Consider the following 15,222-nt stretch of genomic DNA (forward strand, 5'->3'; position numbering starts at 1 on the left):
AGGTGCTAACTGTACGGAGTTTGTACATTCTCCCGTGACCGCGTGGATTTTCTCTGAGATCTTCCGTTTCCTCCCACACTCCAAAGACGTACAAGTCTGTAGGTTAATTGGCTTGGTATAAGTGTATAAATGTAAAATTGTCCCTAGTGTGTGCAGGATAGTGTTAATGTGCGGGGATAGCAGGTTGGCGGTGACCCGGTGGGCCGAAGGGCCTGTTTCCGCGCTGTATCTCTAAACTAAACTAAATTGAACAAAACTAAGAGTTAAGTGAAGGTTTTTAGTTATCATTTGTACCAACAGCACAACAATGGAATCCTTACTGCCATTTATTAATATGGAAAGTCAGCCTATTCTCCATAATTACAACCTGTCCTTTTCACACTAACTCCAGACATTTTCATTTGTCTGTATGCTTAGTCTTGTTCATGACCAAGGAGTTCAGTTCTTGCAGATAAGATGTGAGGAGATTTGGAGCAGAGGGTCGCTGAAGGTCAATAAACAAAGGGAAGGTTAAACTGACATTAAAGACCTCATTGAAATAAGTAGAATTGGGCAGTAAAAAGGCAACCAGAAGGCAATTTATTTCAGCGATGCAGAATGGCAGCATCTTGCTGGAAATCCATTCAGATAGCCTGAAACAGAACTGCTATTGAGCAGCAAATTGCCTGGAGGAGCATTGGAAATACAATAAAAGTCGTGTCCCCAGTGAAACAGGATGGGAAAGGCCACAGGGAACATCTGAATGATGTTAAGTCAACAGAAAGGGAAAAGTCATGAGCAAATAAAAGGCTGCACCAAGTGTGGTGAGTGGGCTCATTGGCAAATCTTAGCGTCACAAATAAATAAAATGTGCATGAAACCCAAAGTGAACTGAGATCCTAGCGATACATTCAAACAGACACTTGGTTTATGTGTAGGAAGCAACTGCAGGCGCTGGTTTACACTGAAGACACTGTACCTCAGTACATTTGGCAATAAAGTAGACTGAACAGAACTGAGCTACCTATTGTAGTTAAATTTGGCTTGATTGTGTAGTATAATAGTGGAATGAAGAAGGGACACCTTTCCTGACAGAAGCATATACATTTATGAGGCATAGATAGGGTAGACAGTCAGAACCTTTTTCCCAAGGTGGAAATGCCAAGTACTAGGGACATAGCATGTAGGTGAGAGGGGCAAAGATTAAAGGAAATGTGTGGGGCATGTTTTTGTACACAGAGGGTGATGAGTCCCTGGAACACGCTGCCCAGGGGTGGTGGTGGAGGCAGATACAACAGTGGCATTGGAGAGGTTTTTATATAGACACATGATTATGCAGGGAATGGATGGATATGGATTGCATGTAGACTGGGATTAGTTTCTTGGTATCATATTTGAGTTAGACTTTGTGGGCTGAAGGGCCTGTTCCTATGCTGTACTGTTCTTTGTTCTGTAAGATTCCTCCACATTGATTCCACTGTAAGAGTACAGCAAGGGTTATTTGAAGTTAGAGAAATCAATATTCATACCGTTGGGTTGTAAGCTGCTTGGTTTAGTTTACTTTAGAGCTACAACGTGGAAACAGGCCCTTCAGCCCACCGAGTCCGCTTCAACTAACAATCCCTGTACAACTAGCACTATCCTACACACTAGGGACAATTTTACGACTCTGGAGTGTGGGAGGAAATGAGAGAACCTGGAGAAACCCACGCGGTCACAGGGAGAAGGTACACATTTTGTACAGACAGCACCCGTAGTCAGGATAGAACTCAGGGCTCTGGTGCTGTGAGGCAGCAACTCTACTGCTGTGCCATCGTGCTGCCTGCATGTCAGATGATACGAGTTAGACAGTAGACACAAGGAATTGCAGATGCTGGTTTAGAAAAAATAGCCACAAAGTGCTGGAGTAACTCAGCTTGGTCAGGCAGCATCTCTGGAGAACATGGATAGGCGTCGTTTTAGGTCAGGATCCTCTTCAGACTGATCTACAAACAATAATTTAAATGTATGGCAATAGGGGCAAAGTTGATTCGATTATTGAAATTTGATTATGGAATACAAAGAATGCTATGGGAACATCTATAGCTTCCTGAACAATAGTTAGGGGTTACAAATAGCACAAGAAACTAGAGAAGGAATCACCCATCACTATTCGCTAAGTTTCAATGAGGTCCCCCTCCTCATCCTTCCAAACTCTAGCGAGTACAGGCCTAGGGCCATCAAATGCGCATCATAGGTTAACCCAACCATTCCTGGGATCGTTCTCGTAAACCTCCTCTGGACCCTCTCTGATAATTCATGTAATGATGGGAACTTGGTTGGCACAGATTAACTGTGTGAGGTTAGTGAGCTGTATCTCTCTGATACTCTGCATTGCCAGCAGACAAGACAGTAGCACTGACCATGGGCCAAGCTACAACCTTTCCACCAAAGATCGACATAAAAAGCTGGAGTAACTCAGCGGGGCAGGCAGCAACTATGGAGAGGAGGAATGGGTGACGTTTCGTGTCGAGACCATTCCTTCTCTCCAGAGATGCTGCCTGTCCCGCTGGGTTACTCCAGCACTTTGTGTTTTTGTGTGTTTCTACAGTTTAAACAGCATCCGCAGTTCCTTCCTACACAACCTTTCCACCAAAGTGACCACCCTCTGTCCAAATGTTCCTGGCAGTGTTCCTGTTGCTGATTTGTACATTTTCTCAAGCGCAGTGGCCCGGAAATGTGATTACACACTGCCGTTTATTTCAATTACTGAAAATAAATCGTGGACTGAGTCACACGCATCAGAAAACATTTCCAGGTGACCTGCTGTTGCTTTGATCTACCAAGACTTCAAAGACTTATCTAATTAGCTTAAAATATTGCGATAAATATTTCAATAGAGAATGAGAAGCAAATACAAAAGTTTGCAGCGAACATGATCTAAATATTAGGAAGTTATAAAATATTCAGGCACTTTGGGAGCAGCACGCGATTATCAGATATAAACAAGACTTAAGGCAACATGCCTGAGAGATCAGGTTTAGTATGCACTAACATGCACTAGACTTGTTAAGGAGCATGCAAGGGAAGTCAGGTATGATCCAGCTTATGAGGCAGGAGAATGTAAAGACAAAGAAGAGGTCAGTCTTTCAGCCTCTTGCAGCTTCTCTGCTTGTCAACAGATCGTTTTGTTTAGTGATACAGCACAGAAACAGGCCCTTCAGCCCATCGAGCCATCAATCACCCATTCACACTAGTTCTGTGTTATCCCACATTCTCATCCACTCCCTACATACTAGGGGCGATTTACAGTGGGTTGATTAACCTACAAACCCGCACGTCTTTGTGATGTGGGAGGAATCCAGAGCACCCAGAGGAAACTTACGTGGTGACAGGGAGAACGTGCAAACTCCACACAGACACCTGAGGACAGGATCGATCCCAGGTCTCTCGCTCTCTGACAGCGGTTGTAACCACTGTGCCACCATCACCAGATCTATTTGGGGACCTGGAACTTGAAGAAGGGTCCCAACACGAAATTTGCCTGTCCTATTCGTCCCCAGACACCAGCTGACCCATTGAATTCCTCCAGCACTTTATGCTTTGTTTAACCCTTGCCTGTTCTCCAGGTGGATGCAGATATCTTCACGAGGTCTCTATCATCATCTCATTTGGTGGCAAGAAGGACACTTTGAAAAAAATGCGACAGACCAGTTGGTTTTGTGTAGCCAAAGAACAGCAGTTGCTACCTGAATGTGACCAGACATTTAAATTCTTCATGCAGCTCACAAACCTTTCTAGAGTGCTGGAGTACATAGATAGGTGATGGTTCGACCATCTGCCTATTAAAACCTCCTTCACCTGTGTCCTCCTATTGCCTGTGTAGAGAGGAACTGCAGATGCCGGTTTATTCTGAGGATAGATACAAAGTGCTGGAGTAACTCAGCAAGCCAGGCAGCATTTCTGAAGGAAAAGTGTAGGTGATGTTTACTTTAGTCTGAAGAAGGATCGTGACCCGAAATGTCACCTAGCACTTTGTGCATATCCACCTACTGACTGCCAAGCATTGTTCTGCCACCCCCCCCCCCTTCCAGCTTTATTCCCCCCAGCCCCACAATCAGTGTGAAGAAGGGTCCAGACCTGAAACGTCACCTATCCATGTTATCCGGAGATGCTGCCTGATCCGCTGAGTTACTCCAGTACTGTGTGTCCTTTTGTGTAAACCAGCATCTGCAGTTCCTTGTTTTTTACATTTCTAGATGACTATGTCTTTATACTTCAGCTGAGCCACATTCGGATAAATATTGCCATGAAAAGTTGTGTAATTTCTTGAAGAAGTCCTTTGGAAGTATAATTGGAGCACACCATGAGAATGAAGTCTGGTTTAATCCTACTGCAAGGTGGTGCGATTTGGCAATATTAAGAAATTTGTTTTCACATCATTCCAGAGAACCTGCTGTTCCTAATAAACAGCAGCATTTGGCACAAGTCAGACATCTGCAACGAAAACACAAGCAATGAAACTTTAAACTAAGCAAATTAAAAAAAACAACCAAACGCCCCCCCACGACAAGCTCCGATCTCCACTGGAATGTCAGTGGGGAAGGCATGTTTAGGAGATTAAACTTATTGATTGTCTTAACTTGCATTGAGAGTTTATAAACAAATGGATGATGTTTCTTTTAAGAACTTGGCACAGTTTATGAAATTTAAATCTTTAAATTTCAAACATATTTCAACACAAAAAGACGGCAATTTTATACTTTTACAAAATTCCGGATTTGTACAGTAGCAAATGTGAGTCAAATGGAGAAGGGTTCCTACTCATAACGTCACCCATTCCTTTTCTCCAGAGGTCCTGCCTGACCCGCTGAGTTACTCCAGCATTTTGTGTCTATCTTTGATAAAGTTAAAACTTGATTTCATGATTTCTTTTGGAAAACACAACATTATTTAAAATACCTAAAATACTACAATCTCCTTGCCTCTTCCCTTTTAAGATTCTCCAAATTCCCTCCACAATTATCCCCCCCCCTCCCCTTTGAGTTCAAGCAGGCACAAGGAACTGCAGATGCTGGAATCCTGAGCAAATCACCAAGTGCGGGAGGAACGTATATCAAGCCAGGCAGCATCTGTGGAGGGAATGAATGGAAGACAAGGTTTTGGGTTGGAACCTTTCTTCAGACCTGCTCAGGAATGGGACCATTATAGGAATGCAGCCAACACTGCCTGCCTTTGTTTTCGATCTATATGTTTCAATACCTCTTTCTTCATTTACCTCCTAAGTGCTAGAATGAGAGATTAGACACAAGGAATAGTAGGTGCTCGAATCTTGAGCTAAAAGTGCTGGAGTAAGCGGGTCAGGCAGCATCTGAGAAGGACATGAATAGGTGGTGTTTCTGAGTTAATTGTTGTAGGTTAGTTTAGAAATGCAGCATTGAAACAGGCGCTTCCGCCCACTGAATCCACGCTGACTATTCATCACCCGTTTACACTAATTCTCTGTTGTCCCACTTTCACATCCATTCCTTACACACTAGGGACAATTTTTCTTAAGCCAATTGACAAGCCTGTACGTCTTTGGGATGTGGGAGGAAACTGCAGCACCCGGAGAAAACCCACACGGTCATAGGGAAAACGTTACAATACGATACGATATATCTTTATTTATCCCAGGAGGGAAATTGCTCTGCCAACAGTCATAAAAACACAAAATACATAAAAATACATAGTACAAAATAAATAAATTAAAGTGACGAGTGGAAAGGTTTGGGGCATGGGCAAAGATTGGGGAGGGTGGGGGTGGGGGTGGGGGTGGGGGGGGGGAGTCTGTCTCAATCTGCCCCACGACAGAAATGGGAGGTGTTGTAAAGTTTGATAGCCACAGGGATGATAGCCACAGGCAAGAACGTGCAAAGTCCACACAGACTATAACAGAACTTACAAATGGAGGGAGAAATGTCACAAATGCAAAGAATCATCTGGTGAGTATTTAATAGTAATTTATCTTTAGTATAAATGTGTGTGGACTTTATTCCCATTAAAACTCCAATGTTAACTTTTAATCTATATTACTAAAAGTCTGACCTTGACCACTTACAGTTGTTCTGTATATTGATTTTAGAAAAAACGCTGCCACTACGGCTGTGATTTTTGGCCAACTTACTCAGAGTACCCCTCTGCTGCGCAGGACAAGAGGATTTTTCCCATCGATGAAAAATAAAAGGGTTAATAGTGTTTAAATAATGTTGAGATTCTCTCTCCTGAAGGCCACGCCCCTTCCGGATGGACTATAAAACCTGGAAGTGTTGAGTTCCTCAGTCAGTCTCTGCAAGATGGGGGAGTGAGATGGTCTGAGTTGTGAATAACACTGAACACATGTCCACTAAACTGTGAGTGGTTTTACTGACCTGTCAGTGCCCTTAATGTGGTTTGAAAATATAGTTTGGAAATGCTAAAGCTGTGTTGCCTTTGGTTTGGAAAAGCTAAAGCTGTGTTGCCTTGCCTAATTAAAGTTGCCTTGCCTAATTGAAGTTGCCTTGCCTTCTATATATGTGATTTTTGGCCAACTTACTCAGAGTACCCCTCTGCTGCGCAGGACAAGAGGATTTTTCCCATCGATGAAAAATAAAAGGGTTAATAGTGTTTAAATAATGTTGAGATTCTCTCTCCTGAAGGCCACGCCCCTTCCGGGTGGACTATAAATTTGCCTTGCCTAATTAAAGTTGCCTTGCCTTCTATATAAATAAAAGTCTAATTTTGACAACTTCCTGTTTGCGCTTTATATTGATTTTAGAAAAAACACTACAACGTACGGCCGTGATTTTTGGCCATCTTACTCAGTCCCCCTCCGCTCATCAGGTGCCGAGGATTTTTCCCATCGTTGAAAAATAAAAGAGTTATTAGTGTTAACTCCTATCAATCACACCATGAAGGCCACGCCCCTTCTGGTGGGAGGGGAGAGGGACTATAAAACCCAGAAGTGTGGGCGTGGCTCAGTCTCTGCAAGATGGAGAAGGGAGACTCGCTGTCTTTAGTGGCCTTGCACCCTGCTTGAAATGGTATGAAACTGCACTTGAATTGGGTGGCCTGGCACCCTGCTTGAAGTGGTAAGAAACTCACTTGAATTTGGTGGCCTTGCACCCTGCTTGAAATGGAATTTCAAGGAATAACCGTGTCAACAGCCAGCCCACCAGCCGTGAGTGAGTGAGCTGCCAGCACAACAGGCTTGAGTGACTGAGCCGCCTAGCCCAAGAATCCATTCGGCCCACAATGTCCATACTAGCCCTCTGGAAACCTGCCACTTCAGGCCACAACACCCATACTAGCGCTCCAGAAAGCCCCCCCCCCCCCCCACTGGCCACAAATAATGGAATTCGTGGGAGAGGTGGAATATTGCATTGGAAGACCAGCCGTCCCGTGTGATGCTGTAAAATATATCAATTTACATTAGCAATCTGAATCTGTGAGATCAAATGGGTCAGAACTGGGTTATTGCAATGTTTAAGAAACAATTTGACAGACGCATGGATAGGAAAGATTTTACATAGAAACATATAAAATAGGTGCAGGAGTAGGCCATTCGGCCCTTCGAGCCCTCCGAGCCAGCACCGCCATTCATTGCGATCATGGCTGATCATCCCCAATCAATAACCCGTGCCTGCCTTCTCCCCATATGCCTTGATTCCACTAGCCCCTAGATCTCTATCTAATTCTCTCTTAAATCCATCCAGTGATTTGGCCTCCACTACCCTCTGTGGCAGGGAATTCCACAAATTCGCAATTCTCTGGGTGAAAAAGTTTTTTCTCACCTCAGTCTTAAATGGCCTCCCCTTTACTCTAAGACTGTGGCCCCTGGTTCTGGACTCACCCAACATTGGAAACATTTTTCCTGCATCTAGCTTGTCCAGTCCTTTTATAATTTTACTTCGGAGTCACGTGAGGAGCGTTTTCCATCGCGGGGGCAGCATCAAGGTGCTAACCCAGCGCTCCGCTATCCCGACACCGCGCCGAGCCCAGCCCGCTAGCACCTCAGCAGCGGGCTGGAAGTAACGCCACGGAGGCGTCCGGCTGGTGGCTCCGACTTATCGGATGGGACGTCTTTCCACCCGCATGGGAGGAAAGACAGCCGCCTGCACAGACCTACCCCACGCTCGACTCCACGGAGGAGCGTTTCATCTCGCGGGGGCAGCAACAAGGCGGTAGGACCGCTTACCGGGCGGTCCGCTACCCCGACAAGTCATAAGACCTGCCATAAAATCCTGCATTGCGGGGTTGTGCATACCCCAGCCACTGAGCCAGACCCACTGCTCTTTGGCAAAAACCTCACAAAGCATATGAAGGACATGCAAGAGGTTTTACAAAACTTTCGGCTCATGAGGGCAGGGCCGGGACGAGTAACCAAAAACAGTAATTCCTACGCAGCAGCACCCCATCGCATCCATCAGTCAACGTCTACCATATGGGACTGATGAAAGCTCGGGGTCCGCATTCTATCACCGAAAGTCTTCTTTAGACCAGGGCCCAGAGCGGACCCCATGGAAAATGTGCCACCCCCCAACCTCACCGCCACGTCAGACGACGTGCAACACTCGTTGGACCAGCAGGAAACAGAAGAATACCCATAACCATGGAGGTAGGTGGGTCTGTTTCCTACCAGTATATAGAGTAATACTAACACATGGGAGTCTATCACGAGTGATCAGTATATACTCAATGGCATTAGTGAATACAATTCATATTAGAAAAATTGCCACCAGGTCAACACTCACCCCAGAGGGTATTTTCCCCTCTCCGTTAAAGAAACAAGAGGGACAAGCTGAACTGGTGAGAATAATTACAAAGGGTATCATTGGAAAACCTGAACCCTTGCAATTCGTATCAAATATATTCACTAAACCCAAAAAAGATGGTGGATGTCGCATCATCATTGACTTAACTTCACTAAATATGTTGGTTAAGTATATACATTTCAAAATGGAACCGGTTGTTACTGCCAAACAACTAAATTCCAAAGGATACTTCATGGCAAGCATTCATCTTAAAGATGTTTACTATTTAGTACCATTCACAAGGATCATCGCAGATACCTGAAATTTATCTGGATGGGGCAGCTATAGCAGTTTAAAGCGTTACCCAATGGGCTCACATCAGCCCAAGAGTGTCACCCAGACACTAAAACCAGCTCTGGCAATATTCAGAAGACAAAAACATATTGTCATGGCATATCTTGATGATCCTAAATGGTAGGCAAGACCATGAATTTGACTATGTTAGCTGTTCAGCTACCAAACAGTTATTCGAAACCCTGGGGTTATCTTACATCCAGATAAATCTAAGTTGAAGCCATCCACTATCATGGACTACTTGGGCTTCACAATTAATTCAGTCTACGTGACTGTAACATTGCCAAGAGACAACATAGTTGAATTGGCATAATCATGCAACAATTTAATGGTCAACAAACTACCAACTACTCGACAAGTAACAGAGTAATTGGGATAATGGTAGCAGCATTTCCAGCTACATAATTCGGACCTTTGTACCAAAAACGACATACAGGTCATTATGATCGTTTCATGAAGTTACCCACTGAAGTAATATCAGAACGACATTGGTGGGCAAAAACGTTTGACATAGTTTCAGACTATTATCATCACTAACCCTACGTCAGTTATCCAAACAGATGCCAGTGTTCAAGACTGGGGAGCAACTAACTTTATATCCAGCACAAGTAGTAGATGGACTAACCCAGAATCATCGTTACCACTTACACTGGGCATTAATTATCTAGAGATGTTTGGGTGACTTTTATGGTTTAAAACCATATGCATAAATATGCATCACTTGCATGTACGGTTATAAATAGATAATACTACGGTGGTGGCCTACATTAACCATATGGGCGGCATAAAATCGGTATCATGCAACAGGTTGGTCAACACAATTTGGCAATGGTGTGTCCAAAGACATATTTGACTATCAGTAACTTACCTGCCAGGTAAGTTAAATACAGTGGCAGACACCAGGTCACATAAATTTAATGACAACATCGAATAGATGTTAAAAACCCCCCAAAAATTTCACAAAAGTTATCAAGCAATATGGCACGCCAGATATCGATTTATTTGCATCAAGGCTACATCACCAGGTACCTATTTATGTCGCTTGGGAACCAGACCCTGAGGCAGCAGCGGTAGATGCGTTCGCGCTGGATTGGGGAAATTCTTCTTCTATGCATTTCCTCCCTTCTGCCTCATCAGTCGGGGACTACGCACAATACAAATGGACTCTGCTTCAGGTATTTTGATAGTACCCGACTGGCCTACGCAGCCATGGTTCCCAATACTCCATGACATGGTTGTTGAAACTCCGATGGTATTCCCCAGTGACCCAGAGTTATTAACACCCAGTGTCGGGCACAAGCCACCCGTGCCATGAAAAAATCAAACTCCTGGGTTGCAGATTCTGCACAAACCACTTCTGGGACTGGGATTATCAGAACAAACCGTCGACACCATGTCAGCATCCCTCCGAACATCCACTAAAAAACAGCACTTGTCCAGCATCAAAAAATGGGAGAAGTACTGCTTGGATACAGGGACCACCTACTCAACCGCTACAGTTACCAACATAGTGGAATTCCTGGCGAACCTTCACCACGATGAAGGACTCAGCTACAGAGCCATCAACACAGCTAGAAGTGCCCTGCCTGTCTATTTAAAACAAGCTCCAGGACAACAGGCCATGGGGTCCCACCAGCTGGTGGTCAAACTAATGAAGGGTATTTACACCTCTAAACCCCTAGACCAAGGTACACCCATATATGGGATGTCAGTGTGGTCCTAACATACCTCAGGGGATGCCCACCAGCCAGATCCCTCAACCTGAAACCATCTATGCTCAAAACACTCATGTTGATGGCACTTGTAGCTGCACAGAGGGTCCAGTCACTACACCTATTGCGACTGGACACCATGCTCACAGCTCCAGACCAGATCTCTGTCGTTATCCAGGGAATTATCAAACAGAGCAGACCAGGAACACCTAATCCAGTCGTGGAATTCCGGGCTTACCCGCCAGAACCACGGTTATGTGCCATGACCCTATTATCCTACATAGACCCAACCAAAATATTCGAGGGAGATGAAAAGCCTTGTGGGTCAGTCATATGTGTATATATTTATATCATGGTATATGGACACATTTATCTGTCTTGTAGTAAATGCCTACTATTTTCTGTGTGCTTAAGCAAAGCAAGAATTTCATTGTCCTATACAGGGACACATGACAATAAACTCACTTGAACTTGAACTTGAACTTAAAAAACCTTATGGTCGGGTGACGAGCCATTTCGGGATGGCTCAAGCAGGTGCTAAAAGCTGCTGGGATAAAAACTAACACGTTCAAAGTTCATTCCACCAGGGCAGCATCCACGTCGACGGCTAAAAGAATGGACGTGCCTATAAACCACATCCTGGCTACAGCAGGATGGTGGGGGGAAAGACCGTTCAGAAATTTTATAATAAGCCGTTGGCAAAACCTGTTTTATTTGCAGGAAAGATTTTCCAGACTGCAAATATTTAATTTAAGCCCAGGGGAACAATTTAATTTCTTTGTTGTTATTGTTAAAAAATACCATTGTGTTTTTCTACAAACAGATTCATTGGTTGATTACAATAACACACTTCCTCCCTCAAAGACTTCGGCAGTGATGTAGTAATAACTGTTACACGGTTTGAAATCACAGAGCTTTGAAATCTTCACGGAATCACTCACGTGACTCCGAAGTAAAATAGTAAGATTAAACAAGAACTTACCAGTTTGAAGTTTGATCTGTATTTTATGAGGAGTTACGATGAGGGATTACGTGCCCTCCGCTCCCACCCTCAATAATATGGGTCAAATTCATAAACTGATGTCTCCTTATCTTTACTATGTTTACTTCAATAACTGTGTCTATCTGTGATTCCACACCACTGCTTTGAAGTATGCCGCGCATGCGTGCTGAGCGGGTTCTTCACGTAATCCCTCATCGTAACTCCTCATAAAATACAGATCAAACTTCAAACTGGTAAGTTCTCGTTTAATCTTACTATTTTATGTTTCTGTAAGATCCACCCTCATCCTTCTAAACTCCAGTGAATACAAGCCTAGTTTTTTCAATCTTTCCTCATATGACAGCCCCGCCATGCCAGGGATCAATCTCGTGAACCTACGCTGCACTGCCTCAATCACAAGGATGTCTTCCTCAAATTAGGAGACCAAAACTGTACACAATAGTCCATATGTGGTCTTACCAGAGCCCTATACAACTGCAGAAAAACCTCTCTACTCCTATACTGAAATCCTCTTGTTATGAAGGCCAACATTCCATTAGCTTTTTTCACTGCCTGCTGTACCTGCACGCCAACTTTCAGTGACCGGTGTACAAGGACATCCAGGACTCGCTGTACCTCCCCCTTACCTAACCTAACCCCATTGAGATAATAATCTGCCCCTTTGTTTTTGCCACCAAATAAACATCACATTTATCTATATTATACTGCATCTGCCACGCATCTGCCCACTCACTCAAACTGTCCAGGTCACCCTGCAACCTTCTAACATCCTCTTCACAGTTCACACTGCCATCCAGCTTTGTGTCATCCACAAACTTGCTAGTGTTGCTCCTAATTCCCTCTTCCAAATCATTAATATATATGGTAAACAGTTGCGCCCCAACACCGAGCCTTGCGGCACTCCACTCGCCACTGCCTGCCATTCTGAAAAGGACCCGTTCACTCCTAATCTTTGCTTTCTGTCTGCCAACCAATTTTCTATCCATGTCAACACCCTACCCCCAATACCATGTGCTCTAATTTCAGTCACCAGTCGGGACCTTATCAAAGGCTTTCTGAAAGTCTAGATACACTACATCCACTGGCTCCCCTTCATCCATTTTACTTGTCACATCCTCAAAAAATTCCAGAAGATTAGTCAAGCATGATTTCCCTTTCATAAATCCATGCTGACTTGGACTAATCCTTTTACTGCTATCCAAATGCCCCATTATTACCTCTTTATTAATTGACTTCAGCATCTTTCCCACCACCGAAGTCAGACTAACTGGTCTGTAATTCCCCGTTTTCTCGCTCGCTCCTTTCTTGAAAAGTGGGATAACATTAGCTACCCTCCAATCCACAGGAACTGATCCTGAATCTATTGAGCTTTGGAAAATGATCACCAATGCGTCCACTATTTCTAGAGCCACCTCCCTGAGGACCCTGGGATGCAGTCCATCAGGCCCAGGAGATTTATCATCCTCGCCTAATGAAAATTTCTTTCCGTTTCTCGACCCCTTTAGATCCTCCGTCCTCCAGTACTTCTGGGAGATTATTTGTGTCTTCCTTAGTGAAGACAGATATGAAGTACCTGTTCAACTCTTCAGCCATTTCCTTGTTCCCCATAATAATTTCACCCTTGTCTGCCTTCAAGGGACCCGCATTTGACTTTGCTACTCTTTTTCCCTTAACATATCTAAAGAAGCTTTTACTGTCCTTCTTTATATTCCTGGCCGGCTTCCCTTCATACTTCATCTTTTCAGCCCGTATTTGCCGTTTTGTTTCCTTCTGTTGTTCTATGAAAGTTTCCCAATCCTCTGGCTTCCGGCTACTCTTTGCTGTGTTATACATCTTTTCTTTTAGTTTTATTCTATCCTTAATTTCTCTTGTCAGCCACGGTTGCCTCCTACTCACCTTAGAATCTTTCTACCTTTTTGAAAGAAATGATCCTGTGTCTTCGGATTATGCTGTGTCTTCCGGATTTAGTGGGATACGGGCCAAACACAAGCAGGTGGGACTAGTGTAGATGGGACATGTTGGTCGATATGGGCAAGTTGGGCCGAAGGGGCAAGTTGACTCTATAACTGAAGGTTGATCTGATGAAGAATTCTATTCCTGCTATCCATCTTTCTCCTTCACAAATTGATTAACAGTGCAAATATTCAATTATTAATTTTTTCCAGAACTTAGAAACCAAGTTATTTATTTATTTACTAATTGTGATAAAACGTATGACTACACGGCAATATTGAACGAAAAGATGAACGCAGTTTCAATTGGTAGACACAAAGTGTTGGAGTAACTCAGCAGACCAGGTAGCATCTTTGGAGAACATGGATAGGTGACGTTTTGAAAATTGGGTACTCGGTCTATGTTCTCTAGAGATTCTGCCAGGACCAATGAGGTACTCCAGCATTTTTAGTCTATCTTTGGTGTTTATAGGCACTTCTTTGTCTACAAAAGCATTGTCAATAACAGTGGTGCAGCTGGTAGAGGCACTGCCTCACAGCGTGAAACGACTGTGTTCGATCCTGACATCAGTTGCTGTCTGTGTGGAGTTTGCATGTTCTCCCTGTGACCGTGTGGGTTTCCTCCGGGTGCTCCGGTTTCCTCCCACATCACAAAAACGTGCGGGTTTGTGGGTTAATTGGCCGTCTGTAAATTGTCCCTGGTGTGTAGGGAGTGGATGAGAAAGTGGGATAACACTGAACTAGTGTGAATGGGTGATCGATGGTCGGCGTGGAATCGGTGGGCCGAAGGGCCTGTTTCCATACTGTATCTCTAAACTAAACAATTTAAAATTGCAAATGAAACGAAAATATGATTGAAGATAAGAGTGGACAATGCCTAATGACATGCAGCATGTATATAAATGAAAAATACAAATAATACAATGATTTGTAACCATTTCTATTTTATTCAGTTAGAGTAATGAAGGCTGCTTTTATTATAGTTACTGATCCAGTGAATCTACATTCAATTATGAGGAACATTTGCTTCATCTGCTTTGTGATTGTAGGTAGACCAGCCTTATAATACTCTCTCCTTAAGTAGTGTTAACTGGCTCCATACTGTTCCATCTTTCCCACAGCAGTGGGTGAGTTCCAGATTTTCTTGGCATCAACATGGAAGCTCCAAGGCCAAGAATTCATCCTTCCTCTTGAAGTACTCCTTGAATCGTTCTCTTGTGTACCTGTTGATTACAATGTGGTACATCGTCAGGCAACAGCTGAACACTACTGCTCAGTCTATCCAGCGGGTGGATATCCACACTGCCAGCTCTACTGGTTAACATCAAAACCTTGGACTTGAGCTCAGTGTCCACGTGCAGGCTCGGCAATCATTTCACTGAACACCTCCGCTCAGTCCGCATAAGCCTACGTGATCTCCCAGTTGCTCAACACTTCAGCTCCCATTCCCATTCCCACATTGACCTTTCTGT

At 43.9% G+C, this 15,222-nt stretch overlaps 1 protein-coding gene across 1 annotated transcript in view; it reads right to left on the reverse strand.

Moving 5' to 3' along the window:
• Positions 1-14,677: 14,677 nt before the first annotated feature.
• The window catches only part of LOC116984349 (ethanolamine kinase 1-like), a 331,741-nt gene continuing 331,196 nt past the window's right edge, over positions 14,678-15,222 (reverse strand). The window contains exon 8 of the mRNA XM_033038497.1: positions 14,678-14,973. Coding sequence (XP_032894388.1) covers positions 14,901-14,973 — 73 coding nt within the window. The 3' untranslated portion in view covers positions 14,678-14,900. The remainder of the gene's footprint in view (positions 14,974-15,222) is intronic.

Source organism: Amblyraja radiata, chromosome 20 (assembly GCF_010909765.2).
Source record: "Amblyraja radiata isolate CabotCenter1 chromosome 20, sAmbRad1.1.pri, whole genome shotgun sequence".
Classification (NCBI taxonomy): domain Eukaryota; kingdom Metazoa; phylum Chordata; class Chondrichthyes; order Rajiformes; family Rajidae; genus Amblyraja; species Amblyraja radiata.